We start from the raw sequence: 17,206 nt of genomic DNA, 5'->3' as shown, positions 1-17,206 counted from the left end.
TCCCTGATTGGCCAACGTGCTGTGTCAATCACAGCGGCGACGCTGATTGGCTCGGCCTTCTGAGGGTTTCAGTCGAAACGCTTAGAATGGGGATGAGGCCAGACTCTCCCTCGGAATGAAATGAAATGCACTTCCGCGAGAGGCTGGTTTACGAGGCTAACAAGCTCCTACCCCGTTCTTCATCTGGCTCAGAGGTGAAAGCCTTGGCAGCTCGGTGTAGCTGTCAAGGTATAACAGGTATAGCTCACCTGGCACCCTGATGGGGTACGAGGAGGTGGCTGGGCGGGTGCAAAACAGCGCAGTCTCCGCCCACCCCCCAGAGGTGAATTGCTAATGTGCATGGCTAATGAGCTGGTTTTAAAATGGCCGAAAAGGGTTGCGGTAAAGGTTTATTGATCATGAGGTCATGGGTTCGATTCCTTACTTTTTTTTTTAAGCAGAAGCCAGTGATCCTCTTATCAAAGGTTTTCTTTACCCCTCACATACTGTCTCTGTCTGTAGCCTAGTGGTTAGCTTGCTGGTCTGGAGACCTGAAGGTTGCTGGTTCAAATCTTGCCTCAACAACAATTATAGTGAATTATTTTCCCAGCTGTCCTTCATGTTGAAACTGCTGCTCTCAGCCTGAAATTCACAGAAATTTTCATTCTAAGTCATTCAAGCTTGACTCTCAAGCTTTCTTGATGTTGACAGTGTGCAGATCATTAACAGACAACAGTCTCTGCAACTGTGTGTGCACTGTGGCCTAGAGGCAGAGTGGAAGTCTAATGACCATGAGGTTGTGGGTTCGATTCCGACCTTGGTCAAACATTTGTATGGTGATCACTGCTTGCACTATTTGCTAATTCTGCAACAGCGTTCAGTTGCTATCAGCAGTCACACCATTTCCATTCTTGGAAATGCTTTTTCTAGTTAGTGTGACTGCTGAAGCAGTCACACTATTGTTCTTCTGTTTGGCCATTTTCTTCCGCCTTTTTACGGTCTTCTTCTAGTCCTTCATACTTTGTGCTATTTCAACAATTCATATATCAAAACGTGCAGCTTCTTTTGAACTTTATCGGCATTACTTTTCTCTTTTTAACTATTTATACTTTTTCAAATATTTAACTTTTTCTGATTTTTTTCAGCTTTATAATGTGTGTGTATTGCGTCTAACGAGCAGAGCCAGAGTGGTGTCAGAGTGGAGAGAGGCAAAAAAACATTCTAGAGTTTTTCTGGCTAAACTGTCAGCATGGCCACAAATTAAACTCTAGACAAATTATTTTCTCCAGTTTTGTAGCCACACTTGTCTTCTGGCTAAAATTCTGGTCAAAAATGCAAAGAGACTTAGATAATAATTTTAAATATTTTTTAAATGCAGCCAGGGAGCTCTCTGCTCTCATTAAGCTCAATGCATTTTTTTCACATCAGCAGGAGAAGGAGCTCAACTTTGTAACTTGCTGTTAAGTGCTTTTTAATTCATTTTAATTCACCAAAAAATAGTCACAGGTCACAAAAAAGTCCTCTTCTTACTTGGTGTGGCTAATTTATATTAATTTATTTTTGTTTTAAGCATCATTGAAAAATCTCACATTCATCAAAGTCTCAACCTCTCTTCTTCACAACTCCTCTGTAGTGTAGGGGTTAGGGTAACTGTCTGCCAACCCTAAGGTCACTGGTTCGAATCCAAGGGAAGAATCTTGTTATGTTATGTTGAATTCTGCTCTCCTCCCCCGCCTTCAATTGGTTACAGGTGTTTGTTATCTCCTTGATTACTCGTACCAGTTTGCAGCACATCATCACATTACAATGAATGACAACAGTCTTGAAAGCAGTGTGCTCTCTGTAGCCGAGTGGCAGAGTAAAGGTTTAGTGATCATATGGTCACGGGTTCGATTCCTGCCTCAGTCATTTCACATCATTGCTTGACTTTTGATTCCAATTATTCAGCTGTCATTGGACAGTCTTTGATTCCTCATAGTATAAAGCTCATTGTAACTCAGGTTCTCTGTGGCCATATGGTTAGTGTGTTAGGTGTTGTGCTATTTCAACAATTCATATATCAAAACGTGCAGCTTTTTTTGAACTTTATCGGCGTTACTTTTCTCTTTTTAACTATTTATACTTTTTAAAATATTTAACTTTTTCTGCAAATTAAACTCTAGACAAATTATTTTCTCCAGTTTTGTAGCCACACTTGTCTTCTGGCTAAAATTCTGGTCAAAAATGCAAAGAGACTTATAATAATTTTAAATATTTTTTAAATGCAGCCAGGGAGCTCTCTGCTCTCATTCAGCCCAATGCTGAGAATTCTCCACAACTCTGTCTGAAACATGCTTATGTCTGTGCTCTCTGTGGCGAAGTGGCAGAGTAAAGGTTTATTGATCATGAGGTCATGGGTTCGATTCCTTACTTTTTTTTTTAAGCAGAAGCCAGTGATCCTCTTATCAAAGGTTTTCTTTACCCCTCACATACTGTCTCTGTCTGTAGCCTAGTGGTTAGCTTGCTGGTCTGGAGACCTGAAGATTGCTGGTTCAATTCTTGCCTCAACAACAATTATAGTGAATTATTTTCCCAGTTGTCCTCTGTTGACTTCTGATAACTTGCTTCATGTTGAAACTGCTGCTCTCAGCCTGAAATTCACAGAAATTTTCATTCTAAGTCATTCAAGCTTGACTCTCAAGCTTTCTTGATGTTGACAGTGTGCAGATCATTAACAGACAACAGTCTCTGCAACTGTGTGTGCACCGTGGCCTAGAGGCAGAGTGGAAGTCTAATGACCATGAGGTTGTGAGTTCGATTCCGACCTTGGTCAAACATTTGTATGGTGATCACTGCTTGCACTATTTGCTAATTCTGCAACAGCGTTCAGTTGCTATCAGCAGTCACACCATTTCCATTCTTGGAAATGCTTTTTCTAGTTATTATTATTTTTCCACTTCCGGCCAGATTTCGATGTGCTACTAGTCCTGCAACTCGAAGAGTTGCAGGACATATTATATATCAAAACGTGCGTCTTGATCGGGATCGCTGTGCTATTACTTTTCTCAACAGTTTACGAATTTTTCGCGACGTAGTCGCGAAAAACTGCGCAAAAATTTTGCATGTAAGTCAATGGGACGGGCGGGAAAAAAAGAGCGAAAAAGACCAATCATTGGAGTTTAACAAACGTCTACTGCTCAGGCATACTTTCACCTAGAGACTCCATTTAAACTTTAAACAGTAGACACAAGTCTTGTGTATTGTCGTATTACTCCACGTTTTGATAGGTCATATAGTTTTTGATCAATCCCTGATCAATGACCATGATCATTTTTGGAGAAATTATGAGTTTATAATGGGTGTGTATTGCATGGAATGTTCGTGTCAGAGTGCGTGACATCATCGGTTAGAGTGGGAGAGAGTGAAGAAACATTCTGTATTTTTTCTGGATAAATTGCCACCACGGCCACAATTTACACTCTACAGACATAATTTTTTCAGAATTTGTAAGACAAACTTGTTATCTCTCATGTCATGTGCTCAAAATATCAGAGAGACTTACAGAACTTACAGAATCAGCCTCTGAGTGCGGCCACGTCTGTCCCTGCTCCTCATTGAGTCCAATACAAATATTTTCTGAGAGGAGCAGAACGGCCTGATGTTTTAAAACTGCCAGCGTCGCCAAAATATTTACTGTAGAAACACCAAATCGTACCGAAATTTTCATTAAGTCCTTAGAGCAACGTTGATCTGTGTTTTATTATATATATATATATATATCAAAACGTGCAGCTTTTTTTGAACTTTATCGGCATTACTTTTCTCTTTTTAACTATTTATACTTTTTCAAATATTTAACTTTTTCACAAAAAATCTCACATTCATCAAAGTCTCAACCTCTTTTCTTCACAACTCCACTGTAGTGTAGGGGTTAGGGTAACTGCCTGCCAACCCTAAGGTCACTGGTTCGAATCCAAGGGAAGAATTCTTGTTATGTTATGTTCAATTCTGCTCTCCTCCCCCGCCTTCAATTGGTTACAGGTGTTTGTTATCTCCTTGATTACTCATACCAGTTTGCAGCACATCATCACATTACAATGAATGACAACAGTTTTGAAAGCAGTGTGCTCTCTGTAGCCGAGTGGCAGAGTAAAGGTTTAGTGATCATATGGTCATGGGTTCGATTCCTACCTCAGTCTTTTCACTTCATTGCTTGACTTTTGATTCCAATTATTCAGCTGTCATTGGACAGTCTTTGATTCCTCATAGTATAAAGCTCATTGTAACTCAGGTTATCTGTGGCCATATGGTTAGTGTGTTAGGTGTTGTGCTATTTCAACAATTCATATATCAAAACGTGCAGCTTTTTTTGAACTTTATCGGCATTACTTTTCTCTTTTTAACTATTTATACTTTTTCAAATATTTAACTTTTTCTGCAAATTAAACTCTAGACAAATTATTTTCTCCAGTTTTGTAGCCACACTTGTCTTCTGGCTAAAATTCTGGTCAAAAATGCAAAGAGACTTAGATAATAATTTTAAATATTTTTTAAATGCAGCCAGGGAGCTCTCTGCTCTCATTCAGCCCAATGCTGAGAATTCTCCACAACTCTGTCTGAAACATGCTTATGTCTGTGCTCTCTGTGGCGAAGTGGCAGAGTAAAGGTTTATTGATCATGAGGTCATGGGTTCGATTCCTTACTTTTTTTTTTAAGCAGAAGCCAGTGATCCTCTTATCAAAGGTTTTCTTTACCCCTCACATATTGTCTCTGTCTGTAGCCTAGTGGTTAGCTTGCTGGTCTGGAGACCTGAAGGTTGCTGGTTCAAATCTTGCCTCAACAACAATTATAGTGAATTATTTTCCCAGTTGTCCTCTGTTGACTTCTGCTCTCAGCCTGAAATTCACAGAAATTTTCATTCTAAGTCATTCAAGCTTGACTCTCAAGCTTTCTTGATGTCAGAGTGAGACAGTGTGCAGATCATTAACAGACAACAGTCTCTGCAACTGTGTGTGCACTGTGGCCTAGAGGCAGAGTGGAAGTCTAATGACCATGAGGTTGTGGGTTCGATTCTGACCTTGGTCAAACATTTGTATGGTGATCACTGCTTGCACTATTTGCTAATTCTGCAACAGCGTTCAGTTGCTATCAGCAGTCACACCATTTCCATTCTTGGAAATGCTTTTTCTAGTTAGTGTGACTGCTGAAGCAGTCACACTATTGTTCTTCTGTTTGGCCATTTTCTTCCGCCTTTTTACGGTCTTCTTCTAGTCCTTCATACTTTGTGCTATTTCAACAATTCATATATCAAAACGTGCAGCTTTTTTTGAACTTTATCGGCATTACTTTTCTCTTTTTAACTATTTATACTTTTTCAAATATTTAACTTTTTCACAAAAAATCTCACATTCATCAAAGTCTCAACCTCTCTTCTTCACAACTCCACTGTAGTGTAGGGGTTAGGGTAACTGCTTGCCAACCCTAAGGTCACTGGTTCGAATCCAAGGGAAGAACTCTTGTTATGTTATGTTGAATTCTGCTCTCCTCCCCCGCCTTCAATTGGTTACAGGTGTTTGTTATCTCCTTGATTACTCATACCAGTTTGCAGCACATCATCACATTACAATGAATGACAACAGTTTTGAAAGCAGTGTGCTCTCTGTAGCCGAGTGGCAGAGTAAAGGTTTAGTGATCATATGGTCATGGGTTCGATTCCTACCTCAGTCTTTTCACTTCATTGCTTGACTTTTGATTCCAATTATTCAGCTGTCATTGGACAGTCTTTGATTCCTCATAGTATAAAGCTCATTGTAACTCAGGTTCTCTGTGGCCATATGGTTAGTGCTCAGCCTGAAATTCACAGACATTTTCATTCTAAGTCATTCAAGCTTGACTCTCAAGCTTTCTTGATGTTGACAGTGTGCAGATCATTAACAGACAACAGTCTCTGCAACTGTGTGTGCACTGTGGCCTAGAGGCAGAGTGGAAGTATAATGACCATGAGGATGTGGGTTCGATTCCGACCTTGGTCAAACATTTGTATGGTGATCACTGCTTGCACTATTTGCTAATTCTGCAACAGCGTTCAGTTGCTGTCAGCAGTCACACCATTTCCATTCTTGGAAATGCTTTTTCTAGTTATTTTTCCACTTCCGGACGATTTTCGATTCGCTACTAGTCCTGCAACTCGAAGAGTTGCAGGACAAATTATATATCAAAACGTGCGGTTTGATCGGGATCGGGGTGCTATTACTTTTCTCAACAGTTTACGAATTTTTCGCGACGTAGTCGCGAAAAACTGCGCAAAAAATTTGCATGTAAGTCAATGGGACGGGCGAAAAAAAAGAGCGAAAAAGACCAATCATTGGAGTTTAACAAACGTCTACTGCTCAGGCATACTTTCACCTAGAGACTCCATTTAAACTTTAAACAGTAGACACAAGTCTTGTGTATTGTCGTATTACTCCACGTTTTGATAGGTCATATAGTTTTTGATCAATCCCTGATCAATGACCATGATCATTTTTGGAGAAATTATGAGTTTATAATGGGTGTGTATTGCATGGAATGTTCGTGTCAGAGTGCGTGACATCATCGGTTAGAGTGGGAGAGAGTGAAGAAACATTCTGTATTTTTTCTGGATAAATTGCCACCACGGCCACAATTTACACTCTACAGACATAATTTTTTCAGAATTTGTAAGACAAACTTGTTATCTCTCATGTCATGTGCTCAAAATATCAGAGAGACTTACAGAATTGACAGAATCAGCCTCTGAGTGCGGCCACGTCTGTCCCTGCTCCTCATTGAGTCCAATACAAATATTTTCTGAGAGGAGCAGAACGGCCTGATGTTTTAAAACTGCCAGCGTCGCCAAAATATTTACTGTAGAAACACCAAATCGTACCGAAATTTTCAGTAAGTCCTTAGAGCAACGTTGATCTGTGTTTTGTTCTGATAGGAGTTACCGTTTTCTCATGCTAGGCCTAATTGTGAGGCCGGTTTAGAGGCAGAAAATGGCTGTTTTTCTCCACGTTTCTGTCTGTCTCAGCCTGCGGGGGCCCCTATCGCCGTGGTAACCTCTTTGATCCTCAGGCCAGAGCTCGTTAACTTCATAAACAATCCACCTGGCGCTCGTTTAAATGTTTATAAACACAGACACAGCTAAATCAGACTGACACAGGATGCAGCTACTAACTAACTATGTGTCAAGTCAGTCACACACACACACACACAGACTCTAGAGCCAGCTTCATGTGATTACAGTCACACACACACACACACACACACACACACACACACACACACACACACACACACACACAGGTAACCTAATGTGGTTACAGCTCCTCCATATCAGTGCTTATAGAAAGATGATCATGTGTCTGTCTGATCAGCTCTGTCTTGACCTTAAGATCGTGGGTTTGATTCCCATGTTGACAGAGATGGCACAACCCGCAGTAGCTCCCGTGGCCCATTCAAAATTTCCCGAGAGGAAATTTTCTAGTTATTAGTGTGACTGCTGAAGCAGTCACACTATTGTTCTTCTGTTTGGCCATTTTCTTCCGCCTTTTTACGGTCTTCTTCTAGTCCTTCATACTTTGTGCTATTTCAACAATTCATATATCAAAAAGTGCAGCTTTTTTTGAACTTTATCGGCATTACTTTTCTCTTTTTAACTATTTATACTTTTTCAAATATTTAACTTTTTCACAAAAAATCTCACATTCATCAAAGTCTCAACCTCTCTTCTTCACAACTCCACTGTAGTGTAGGGGTTAGGGTGGATGTTTGCCAACCCTAAGGTCACTGGTTCGAATCCAAGGGAAGAACTCTTGTTATGTTATGTTGAATTCTGCTCTCCTCCCCCGCCTTCAATTGGTTACAGGTGTTTGTTATCTCCTTGATTACTCATACCAGTTTGCAGCACATCATCACATTACAATGAATGACAACAGTTTTGAAAGCACTGTGCTCTCTGTAGCCGAGCGGCAGAGTAAAGGTTTAGTGATCATATGGTCATGGGTTCGATTCCTGCCTCAGTCTTTTCACTTCATTGCTTGACTTTTGATTCCAATTATTCAGCTGTCATTGGACAGTCTTTGATTCCTCATAGTATAAAGCTCATTGTAACTCAGGTTCTCTGTGGCCATATGGTTAGTGCTCAGCCTGAAATTCACAGACATTTTCATTCTAAGTCATCCAAGCTTGACTCTCAAGCTTTCTTGATGTTGACAGTGTGCAGATCATTAACAGACAACAGTCTCTGCAACTGTGTGTGCACTGTGGCCTAGAGGCAGAGTGGAAGTCTAATGACCATGAGGATGTGGGTTCGATTCCGACCTTGGTCAAACACTTGTATGGTGATCACAGCTTGCACTATTTGCTAATTCTGCAACAGCGTTCAGTTGCTGTCAGCAGTCACACCATTTCCATTCTTGGAAATGCTTTTTCTAGTTATTTTTCCACTTCCGGAAGATTTTCGATTCGCTACTAGTCCTGCAACTCGAAGAGTTGCAGGACAAATTATATATCAAAACGTGCGGTTTGATCGGGATCGGGGTGCTATTACTTTTCTCAACTGTTTACGAATTTTTCGCGACGTAGTCGCGAAAAACTGCGCAAAAATTTTGCATGTAAGTCAATGGGACGGGCGAAAAAAAAAGAGCGAAAAAGACCAATCATTGGAGTTTAACAAAAGTCTACTGCTCAGGCATACTTTCACCTAGAGACTCCATTTAAACTTTAAACAGTAGACACAAGTCTTGTGTATTGTCGTATTACTCCACGTTTTGATAGGTCATATAGTTTTTGATCAATCCCTGATCAATGACCATGATCATTTTTGGAGAAATTATGAGTTTATAATGGGTGTGTATTGCATGGAATGTTCGTGTCAGAGTGCGTGACATCATCGGTTAGAGTGGGAGAGAGTGAAGAAACATTCTGTATTTTTTCTGGATAAATTGCCACCACGGCCACAATTTACACTCTACAGACATAATTTTTTCAGAATTTGTAAGACAAACTTGTTATCTCTCATGTCATGTGCTCAAAATATCAGAGAGACTTACAGAACTTACAGAATCAGCCTCTGAGTGCGGCCACGTCTGTCCCTGCTCCTCATTGAGTCCAATACAAATATTTTCTGAGAGGAGCAGAACGGCCTGATGTTTTTAAACTGCCAGCGTCGCCAAAATATTTACTGTAGAAACACCAAATCGTACCGAAATTTTCAGTAAGTCCTTAGAGCAACATTGATCTGTGTTTTGTTCTGATAGGAGTTACCGTTTTGTATGCTAAGCCTAATTGTGAGGCCGGTTTAGAGGCAGAAAATGGCTCTTTTTCTCCACGTTTCTGTCTGTCTCAGCCGCGGGGGCCCCTATCGCCGTGGTAACCTCTTTGATCCTCAGGCCAGGGCTCGTTAACTTCATAAACAATCCACCTGGCGCTCGTTTAAATGTTTATAAACACAGACACAGCTAAATCAGACTGACACTGCTGCTGGATGCAGCTACTAACTAACTATGTGTCAAGTCAGTCACACACACACACACACACACAGACTCTAGAGCCAGCTTCATGTGATTACAGTTACACACACACACACACACACACACACACACACACACACACACACACACACAGGTAACCTAATGTGGTTACAGCTCCTCCATATCAGTGCTTATAGAAAGATGATCATGTGTCTGTCTGATCAGCTCTGTCTTGACCTTAAGATCGTGGGTTTGATTCCCATGTTGACAGAGATGGCACAACCCGCAGTAGCTCCCGTGGCCCATTCAAAATTTCCCGAGAGGAAATTTTCTAGTTATTATTAGTGTGACTGCTGAAGCAGTCACACTATTGTTCTTCTGTTTGGCCATTTTCTTCCGCCTTTTTACGGTCTTCTTCTAGTCCTTCATACTTTGTGCTATTTCAACAATTCATATATCAAAACGTGCAGCTTTTTTTGAACTTTATCGGCATTACTTTTCTCTTTTTAACTATTTATACTTTTTCAAATATTTAACTTTTTCACAAAAAATCTCACATTCATCAAAGTCTCAACCTCTCTTCTTCACAACTCCACTGTAGTGTAGGGGGTAGGGTAACTGCCTGCCAACCCTAAGGTCACTGGTTCGAATCCAAGGGAAGACCTCTTGTTATGTTATGTTGAATTCTGCTCTCCTCCCCCGCCTTCAATTGGTTACAGGTGTTTGTTATCTCCTTGATTACTCATACCAGTTTGCAGCACATCATCACATTACAATGAATGACAACAGTTTTGAAAGCACTGTGCTCTCTGTAGCCGAGCGGCAGAGTAAAGGTTTAGTGATCATATGGTCATGGGTTCGATTCCTGCCTCAGTCTTTTCACTTCATTGCTTGACTTTTGATTCCAATTATTCAGCTGTCATTGGACAGTCTTTGATTCCTCATAGTATAAAGCTCATTGTAACTCAGGTTCTCTGTGGCCATATGGTTAGTGCTCAGCCTGAAATTCACAGACATTTTCATTCTAAGTCATCCAAGCTTGACTCTCAAGCTTTCTTGATGTTGACAGTGTGCAGATCATTAACAGACAACAGTCTCTGCAACTGTGTGTGCACTGTGGCCTAGAGGCAGAGTGGAAGTCTAATGACCATGAGGATGTGGGTTCGATTCCGACCTTGGTCAAACACTTGTATGGTGATCACAGCTTGCACTATTTGCTAATTCTGCAACAGCGTTCAGTTGCTGTCAGCAGTCACACCATTTCCATACTTGGAAATGCTTTTTCTAGTTATTTTTCCACTTCCGGAAGATTTTCGATTCGCTACTAGTCCTGCAACTCGAAGAGTTGCAGGACAAATTATATATCAAAACGTGCGGTTTGATCGGGATCGGGGTGCTATTACTTTTCTCAACTGTTTACGAATTTTTCGCGACGTAGTCGCGAAAAACTGCGCAAAAATTTTGCATGTAAGTCAATGGGACGGGCGAAAAAAAAAGAGCGAAAAAGACCAATCATTGGAGTTTAACAAAAGTCTACTGCTCAGGCATACTTTCACCTAGAGACTCCATTTAAACTTTAAACAGTAGACACAAGTCTTGTGTATTGTCGTATTACTCACGTTTTGATAGGTCATATAGTTTTTGATCAATCCCTGATCAATGACCATGATCATTTTTTGGAGAAATTATCAGTTTATAATGTGGTGTGGTATTGCATGGAATGTTCGTGTCAGAGTGCGTGACATCATCGGTTAGAGTGGGAGAGAGTGAAGAAACATTCTGTATTTTTTTCTGGATAAATTGCCACCACGGCCACAATTTACACTCTACAGACATAATTTTTTCAGAATTTGTAAGACAAACTTGTTATCTCTCATGTCATGTGCTCAAAATATCAGAGAGACTTACAGAACTTACAGAATCAGCCTCTGAGTGCGGCCACGTCTGTCCCTGCTCCTCATTGAGTCCAATACAAATATTTTCTGAGAGGAGCAGAACGGCCTGATGTTTTAAAACTGCCAGCGTCGCCAAAATATTTACTGTAGAAACACCAAATCGTACCGAAATTTTCAGTAAGTCCTTAGAGCAACATTGATCTGTGTTTTGTTCTGATAGGAGTTACCGTTTTGTCATGCTAAGCCTAATTGTGAGGCCGGTTTAGAGGCAGAAAATGGCTGTTTTTCTCCACGTTTCTGTCTGTCTCAGCCTGCGGGGGCCCCTATCGCCGTGGTAACCTCTTTGATCCTCAGGCCAGGGCTCGTTAACTTCATAAACAATCCACCTGGCGCTCGTTTAAATGTTTATAAACACAGACACAGCTAAATCAGACTGACACAGGATGCAGCTACTAACTAACTATGTGTCAAGTCAGTCACACACACACACACACACACAGACTCTAGAGCCAGCTTCATGTGATTACAGTTACACACACACACACACACACACACACACACACACACACACACACACACACACACACACAGGTAACCTAATGTGGTTACAGCTCCTCCATATCAGTGCTTATAGAAAGATGATCATGTGTCTGTCTGATCAGCTCTGTCTTGACCTTAAGATCGTGGGTTTGATTCCCATGTTGACAGAGATGGCACAACCCGCAGTAGCTCCCGTGGCCCATTCAAAATTTCCCGAGAGGAAATTTTCTAGTTAAAGATTATTGTCTTGTTATCAATTACATAAATTTGGCAAAATGCTAAGACCATCTGAGTCTCTTTAAGCCTGATTAGTATAAGGAGTAATTAAATACATTTGACAATTCGCCAAGTCCATAGTTAAATTATTTTTATTTTTATTTTGTTAATGACAAAGATGATTTGGCACTAGTTACAGAAATGTCTGCACGACTGATGGATCGTACCTAGATTCAGAAATGTGTAAACATTTCGATCCATCAGTCGTGCAGACATTTCTGTAACTAGTGCCAAATCATCTTTGTCATTAACATCACTGTTATTACATGTGCCTGTTACAAAAATTCAAAACTGGATTATAATTTTGACAGAAGAAAAAAAGACCAACCTGTGCAGCAGAAAAAGAGTCTGCAAATCTCATGATCGAAGAGCTGAAGAAGAAACTTGCCGACAAAGCTACTTCAGAGGTAAGTTATTTGACTATATTTTAATTGTGGTGATTTGAGTTGATGCAATTATTATGGTGTGAATTTTGCTGCCACAGAAAAGGCTGATTTTTTTGTGTGTGTGTGTGTGTGTGTTTTGGTGTTGTTAACTAACTCAAATGAGGAGTCGTCAGATGAGGAGGAGGTGCCCAGAAACTGGGGTGGGGCGGTCCAGAAAATTAAAGGGCTTCAGAAAGAAATCAAGAGCCTGAAAGAAGGCCATATGAAGGAACTACTGGATGCAGTGAGAGGTATTTTCTGTTTATTAATTCAAGTAACGTAGAAAAAGAGAAGAGATTAATTCAAGTAAAGCAAATATGTAAAACACTACCTTGTAAAGACTTTTGTGGTGTGCCTATTCATGGGTTTCATGTGACTGCACAGCGTCTCAACAGCGCCATCTTTAGGACCGTCAGAATACCGTTTATGCTGTCAACCGCACAGCAGATAGACGGCATCTAACTGCTGTGCGGTCTGTTGTGATAGAGCTAACGGTAAAAATACAGGACTTATGTTTTACAATATCTCTAAAAACAATGAAAGAAGACAGAGGTGGGTCGCTGCCATCAAAAGGGATCACTGGACCCCCACAGACCACTCTAGACCCTCAGGTCTGGTCTCTCCTTCATCTCAAGTAAATTATGTTTGTGTCTTGCTAAAGTTACGTAGCCAAGCGTTAGCTAACTAACCCCCACCCCCTCCCTCCTCCGTGGATGTGGACATAGTCTGATTATCATTTGTGTAGTAGACACACCTGATCCTGGCAGGTTATATTCAGAGTTTAATCATAAAACCGGCTATAAAAGCGCTGCTGTTTCACTATTTAACTTATTTTCAGCTGCGTCAGCTATACTTTGTAAGTCCAGTGGATCTGGATCAGAACAGAGCGTTTGTACGGAGGGAGGCAATTAAATAGGGATCGAAACCCAAAATACCAATTTTCTTTGAATAGGGTTGTTTTTCTGAAGCTGAAAGATGCGCATTGACTGGCCATTTTTCTCCGCGACTGTCAGGTGGCACTAGGTCCTAAAGATGGCCACCACAACAAAAACGTAGCTCCGCCATGTTTGTTGTAGGTGAGTTCCAGTCCATGTTAGGGATGTTTTCAGGCCCTGATTGGACAACGTGCTGTGTCAATCACAGCGGCGGCGCTGATTGGCTCGGCTGTCAGACGATGAGGCCAGACTCCCCCTCTGAAATGAAATGAAATGCATTTCCGGGGGAGGCTGGTTTACGAGGGCTAGGAAAAAGGCCCATATCTGGCCTCAATCTTCTTTTTATAGATTACTTATGGCTGATTCAGCTTCCTCATACCTCCTGCTCCTCCATAATCAGCTCTACCTCCAGCATGCTTTTCATGATACAAATGACTATGTAATGTTTTAAAATGGTCTCAAAACACAGTAATGACACAAAAACTTTTGTTCCCTTGTTGTCCCCTCTTGTTTTCATTCCTGTTACAGAGCTCCCAGCAGTGGTGACACAGCCTGAAAGAGGTTATTGAAAAAATCAACAGTGCAGAGCTCACCTCCTGCATCACCTGGTCATCCACACCATCTGGAGACCCACCATTTTCTCCACCTGGCTCTCCTCAAGTGATGTCTAACCCTGATGAAATGGTAAATACCAGAGATGGGGACTCGAGTCACTGTGACTTTGACTCGAGTCAACTCGAGTCGCAATTTTGACGTGACTTGAATTGACTTGACAAAAAAATAAAAGACTTGCGACTTGACTCGGACTTGGACGTTAAAGACTCGGGACTTGACTTGACTTGAGACACATGACTTGAATGACTTAAATGGCCAGCCGCCACCGCCGAATTTCTCACTGTCACAGCACCAGCTCAGTCGGTGTTTTGTTTTGTTTTGTTTTCCCCCCGGACTTTTCATGCATTTATTTTGAAAGGAGCACCGGAGAGAGAGAGTGAGAAGGGGGTTTGATACCGGTTGATACGAAGCAAAGGGGCCATCGGGGTCGCTGCAGCGGGCGTGCTATATGGATCTATTATAATATAATAAATCCATGGCGTGCAATGACGCTCGCAGCTCAGTGTATTTAATCGGAGATTGCATCCAGAGTTTCAGTGACGGTGAGCGGCCTGACGCTGCTTCATTAACGCCGCGTCGCCGCTGTTCAGAGTCTGGGCAGACGCACAGTTCAGAGTCGCTGTTCAGAGTCTGGGCAGACACACAGTTCAGAGTCGCTGTTCAGAGTCGGGGCAGATGCACAGTAACCATAGACATACAACAACAGTAACAGTCACCTGTTACCAGCAATACCATAGCGAGGAGCTAACGTGTCCTTTTTTAACCTCCTCTCCTTCAGCCCCACATTCTCACTGCTGCAGATGGTGCTGCAACCCAACTACAGCTGTTATCTGATTGGTTTGTCTGTCAATCGTAGCATCCTGGGATGTTTCACATTCTTTGACTTTTGAATATTGTCGTGTCGGCAGACCATGTGGGGAAGGAGGTGAAAAACGACGTCTTAGCAAGCTAGTAGACAGCTGCCATTTTATTAGCAGGCAGGCAGGTCAACAACAACATAGCCTACTGCACACATCATTGATTGAACAGAGGCACAACCCCAGTGTTTGCCTTTATACAAAATACTCCTTGCGCCCTCTTATGGGTCATACAGGGTATAACACTCTAAACAGCAGGGCGCTGATTACACTGGCCCCTGTTTAAAGCAGAAGTAAGTGGTCCGGTCGTTTTCGCTAATGCTGTGTTCCAGGCAGGCTTTTGAAATCGTAAATTACAGCTTCAAGTCACAACTTACGACTTTGTAGCGTTCCAGGCAACCCACTCGTGTTTTTTCCGACCTGTTTTACCGGTGAAAGTCACTATAACGGCCACTCGTAACTTCTGACCCGTGAAGTCGTACCAGATCGAACTGGTATGACTTCACGGTCGGAAAAATACGAGTTACGAGTTGCCTTGAACGCACCATAACGGTCCTCGTCCCTGCGTCACCACATTCACGGCATCCCTTGGCTGCACACACAGCCCTGCATGCCGTTCTCTCTCCTCATTGGATAAAAACTGTAGGATACGATAAATGTTTTCTCCTCGGCTCAGAGCAGAGCAGAGGGACTGACAGACCCGTGTTTCAGTCCAAACACTCTATGTAAGTGATTGCTGTCGGAAGATATAACTATTTAAGACTTATATTAACACAAATATATCACTTACTTCTGCTTTAACTATACATGTACAGTGACATTTGCTGTGTTTTTCTCTCAAACACCACAAATATGACATATGAAATTACCTATCTAAAACTACTTGGTATGAGTGCAGGCTAAGAATGGTGTTGTCATTCTATTCTATTGTCTTCACTTATTTAGATTAGATTCTGCGGGTGAAATTGCAATAATAAGGTGACTTGACTTGGACTTGACTTGACCTATGCAGGACTTGACTTGGACTTGACTTGACAAAACCTGTGACTTGACTTGACTTGACTTGCCCAAAAGGAAAATGACTTGGACTTACTTGAGACTTGAAGGTTAAGACTTGAGACTTAAAGAAGACTTGCACATGTGTGACTTGATCCAATCTCTGGTAAATACCTTTACACCTTTTGATTGTACACATACGCTAGAAAGAAAGCATATTCATCAACTTTGTGCTGGACTGGATTAATGATGGATTAGTTAGTTTATAGACTATGCCAATGCATATTCACTGCACAGATTACGGTAATAGATACAGTAGATTTCCAAAGAACACCATATAATCATTATTTGGTAAGTAACATTCAAATGTTTTGCAGGTGCTTCTTGTGCCAGGGCATGACGTTAAAGTAACAAGGCGAAAGCTGAAGTCGCTGCGGACTACAAATTCAGCATTGTACATTGGGGATCTCGCAGTGCTCGTCTATGGTAGAGAAACACTATCCAATTCCAGTTTGACCGGGAGGCAGTCAGGGGCTCACAAGGATGTGGAATCAAAGCCACAGCTGGACAATACAAAGCTCGATGCTACTTGGTGAGTGCATTATTGGGGATTCGAATAACATGTGTGTTAATGTGGATAGTGAATAAAAATAACACTGAAGTAATGTTTTGTTTTCTATGTGTGTGTTTTTTCACTCATAGCCCATGCCCAGGAGAAGTTCCCGGACACCACCATTCAAGATGTGAGACGCATCATAAGGAAGAAATGCAACAACATAAACTATGCAAAGCAAATGGCTGAAAAGAAGTCATGAAACTGTTTTTGTTTTTATCAAGTTATTTGTTCCAAAGATGTGTACTTTCTTACCTTTTTTTTTATTATTTACAAAGAAGGACTTTAGTTCTCAGTTGGAGACAGTTGTTTACATTTTTATAAGCAAATGTTCACTTTTTCCGTAACATTTTTTTGACAAAGAGGGATGTCTTTGTTTTCTCTGGAAATGTTACTAAAATATATAAAACTTGCTCTCAACATTCTGTCTTGTGATTTTGTAAATACATTTAACATCTAGTGAGTTAACTTTAAGAATACCTAAAGAAGTATTTTTCAAGTATAAAGATAGTATGCTACAAGTAATATGCTAAGTAAATTTATAAGTATACTTAAAGTATAACAATAATTAAACTAGAAAGATATTCTAAGTTCATAAAAGT

General features: G+C 41.1%; 1 protein-coding gene across 1 annotated transcript; it reads left to right on the top strand.

Annotated features, from left to right (window-relative positions):
• The first annotated feature begins 259 nt into the window (after positions 1–259).
• LOC146960701 (BEN domain-containing protein 6-like) lies at positions 260–16,806 on the top strand. The gene is given in 7 exon segments (XM_085772140.1): positions 260–286; positions 12,475–12,569; positions 12,694–12,839; positions 14,052–14,074; positions 14,076–14,207; positions 16,369–16,579; positions 16,688–16,806. Coding segments are annotated over 7 exon segments (753 nt in total).
• The last annotated feature ends 400 nt before the right edge of the window (positions 16,807–17,206 follow it).

This window comes from Trachurus japonicus, unplaced genomic scaffold (assembly GCF_045865225.1).
Source record: "Trachurus japonicus isolate A0001 unplaced genomic scaffold, Traja_1.0 AP030099.1".
Taxonomy (NCBI): domain Eukaryota; kingdom Metazoa; phylum Chordata; class Actinopteri; order Carangiformes; family Carangidae; genus Trachurus; species Trachurus japonicus.
Note: the sequence above shows the minus strand (reverse complement) of the source record. Positions and strands in the feature narration are given on the sequence as shown.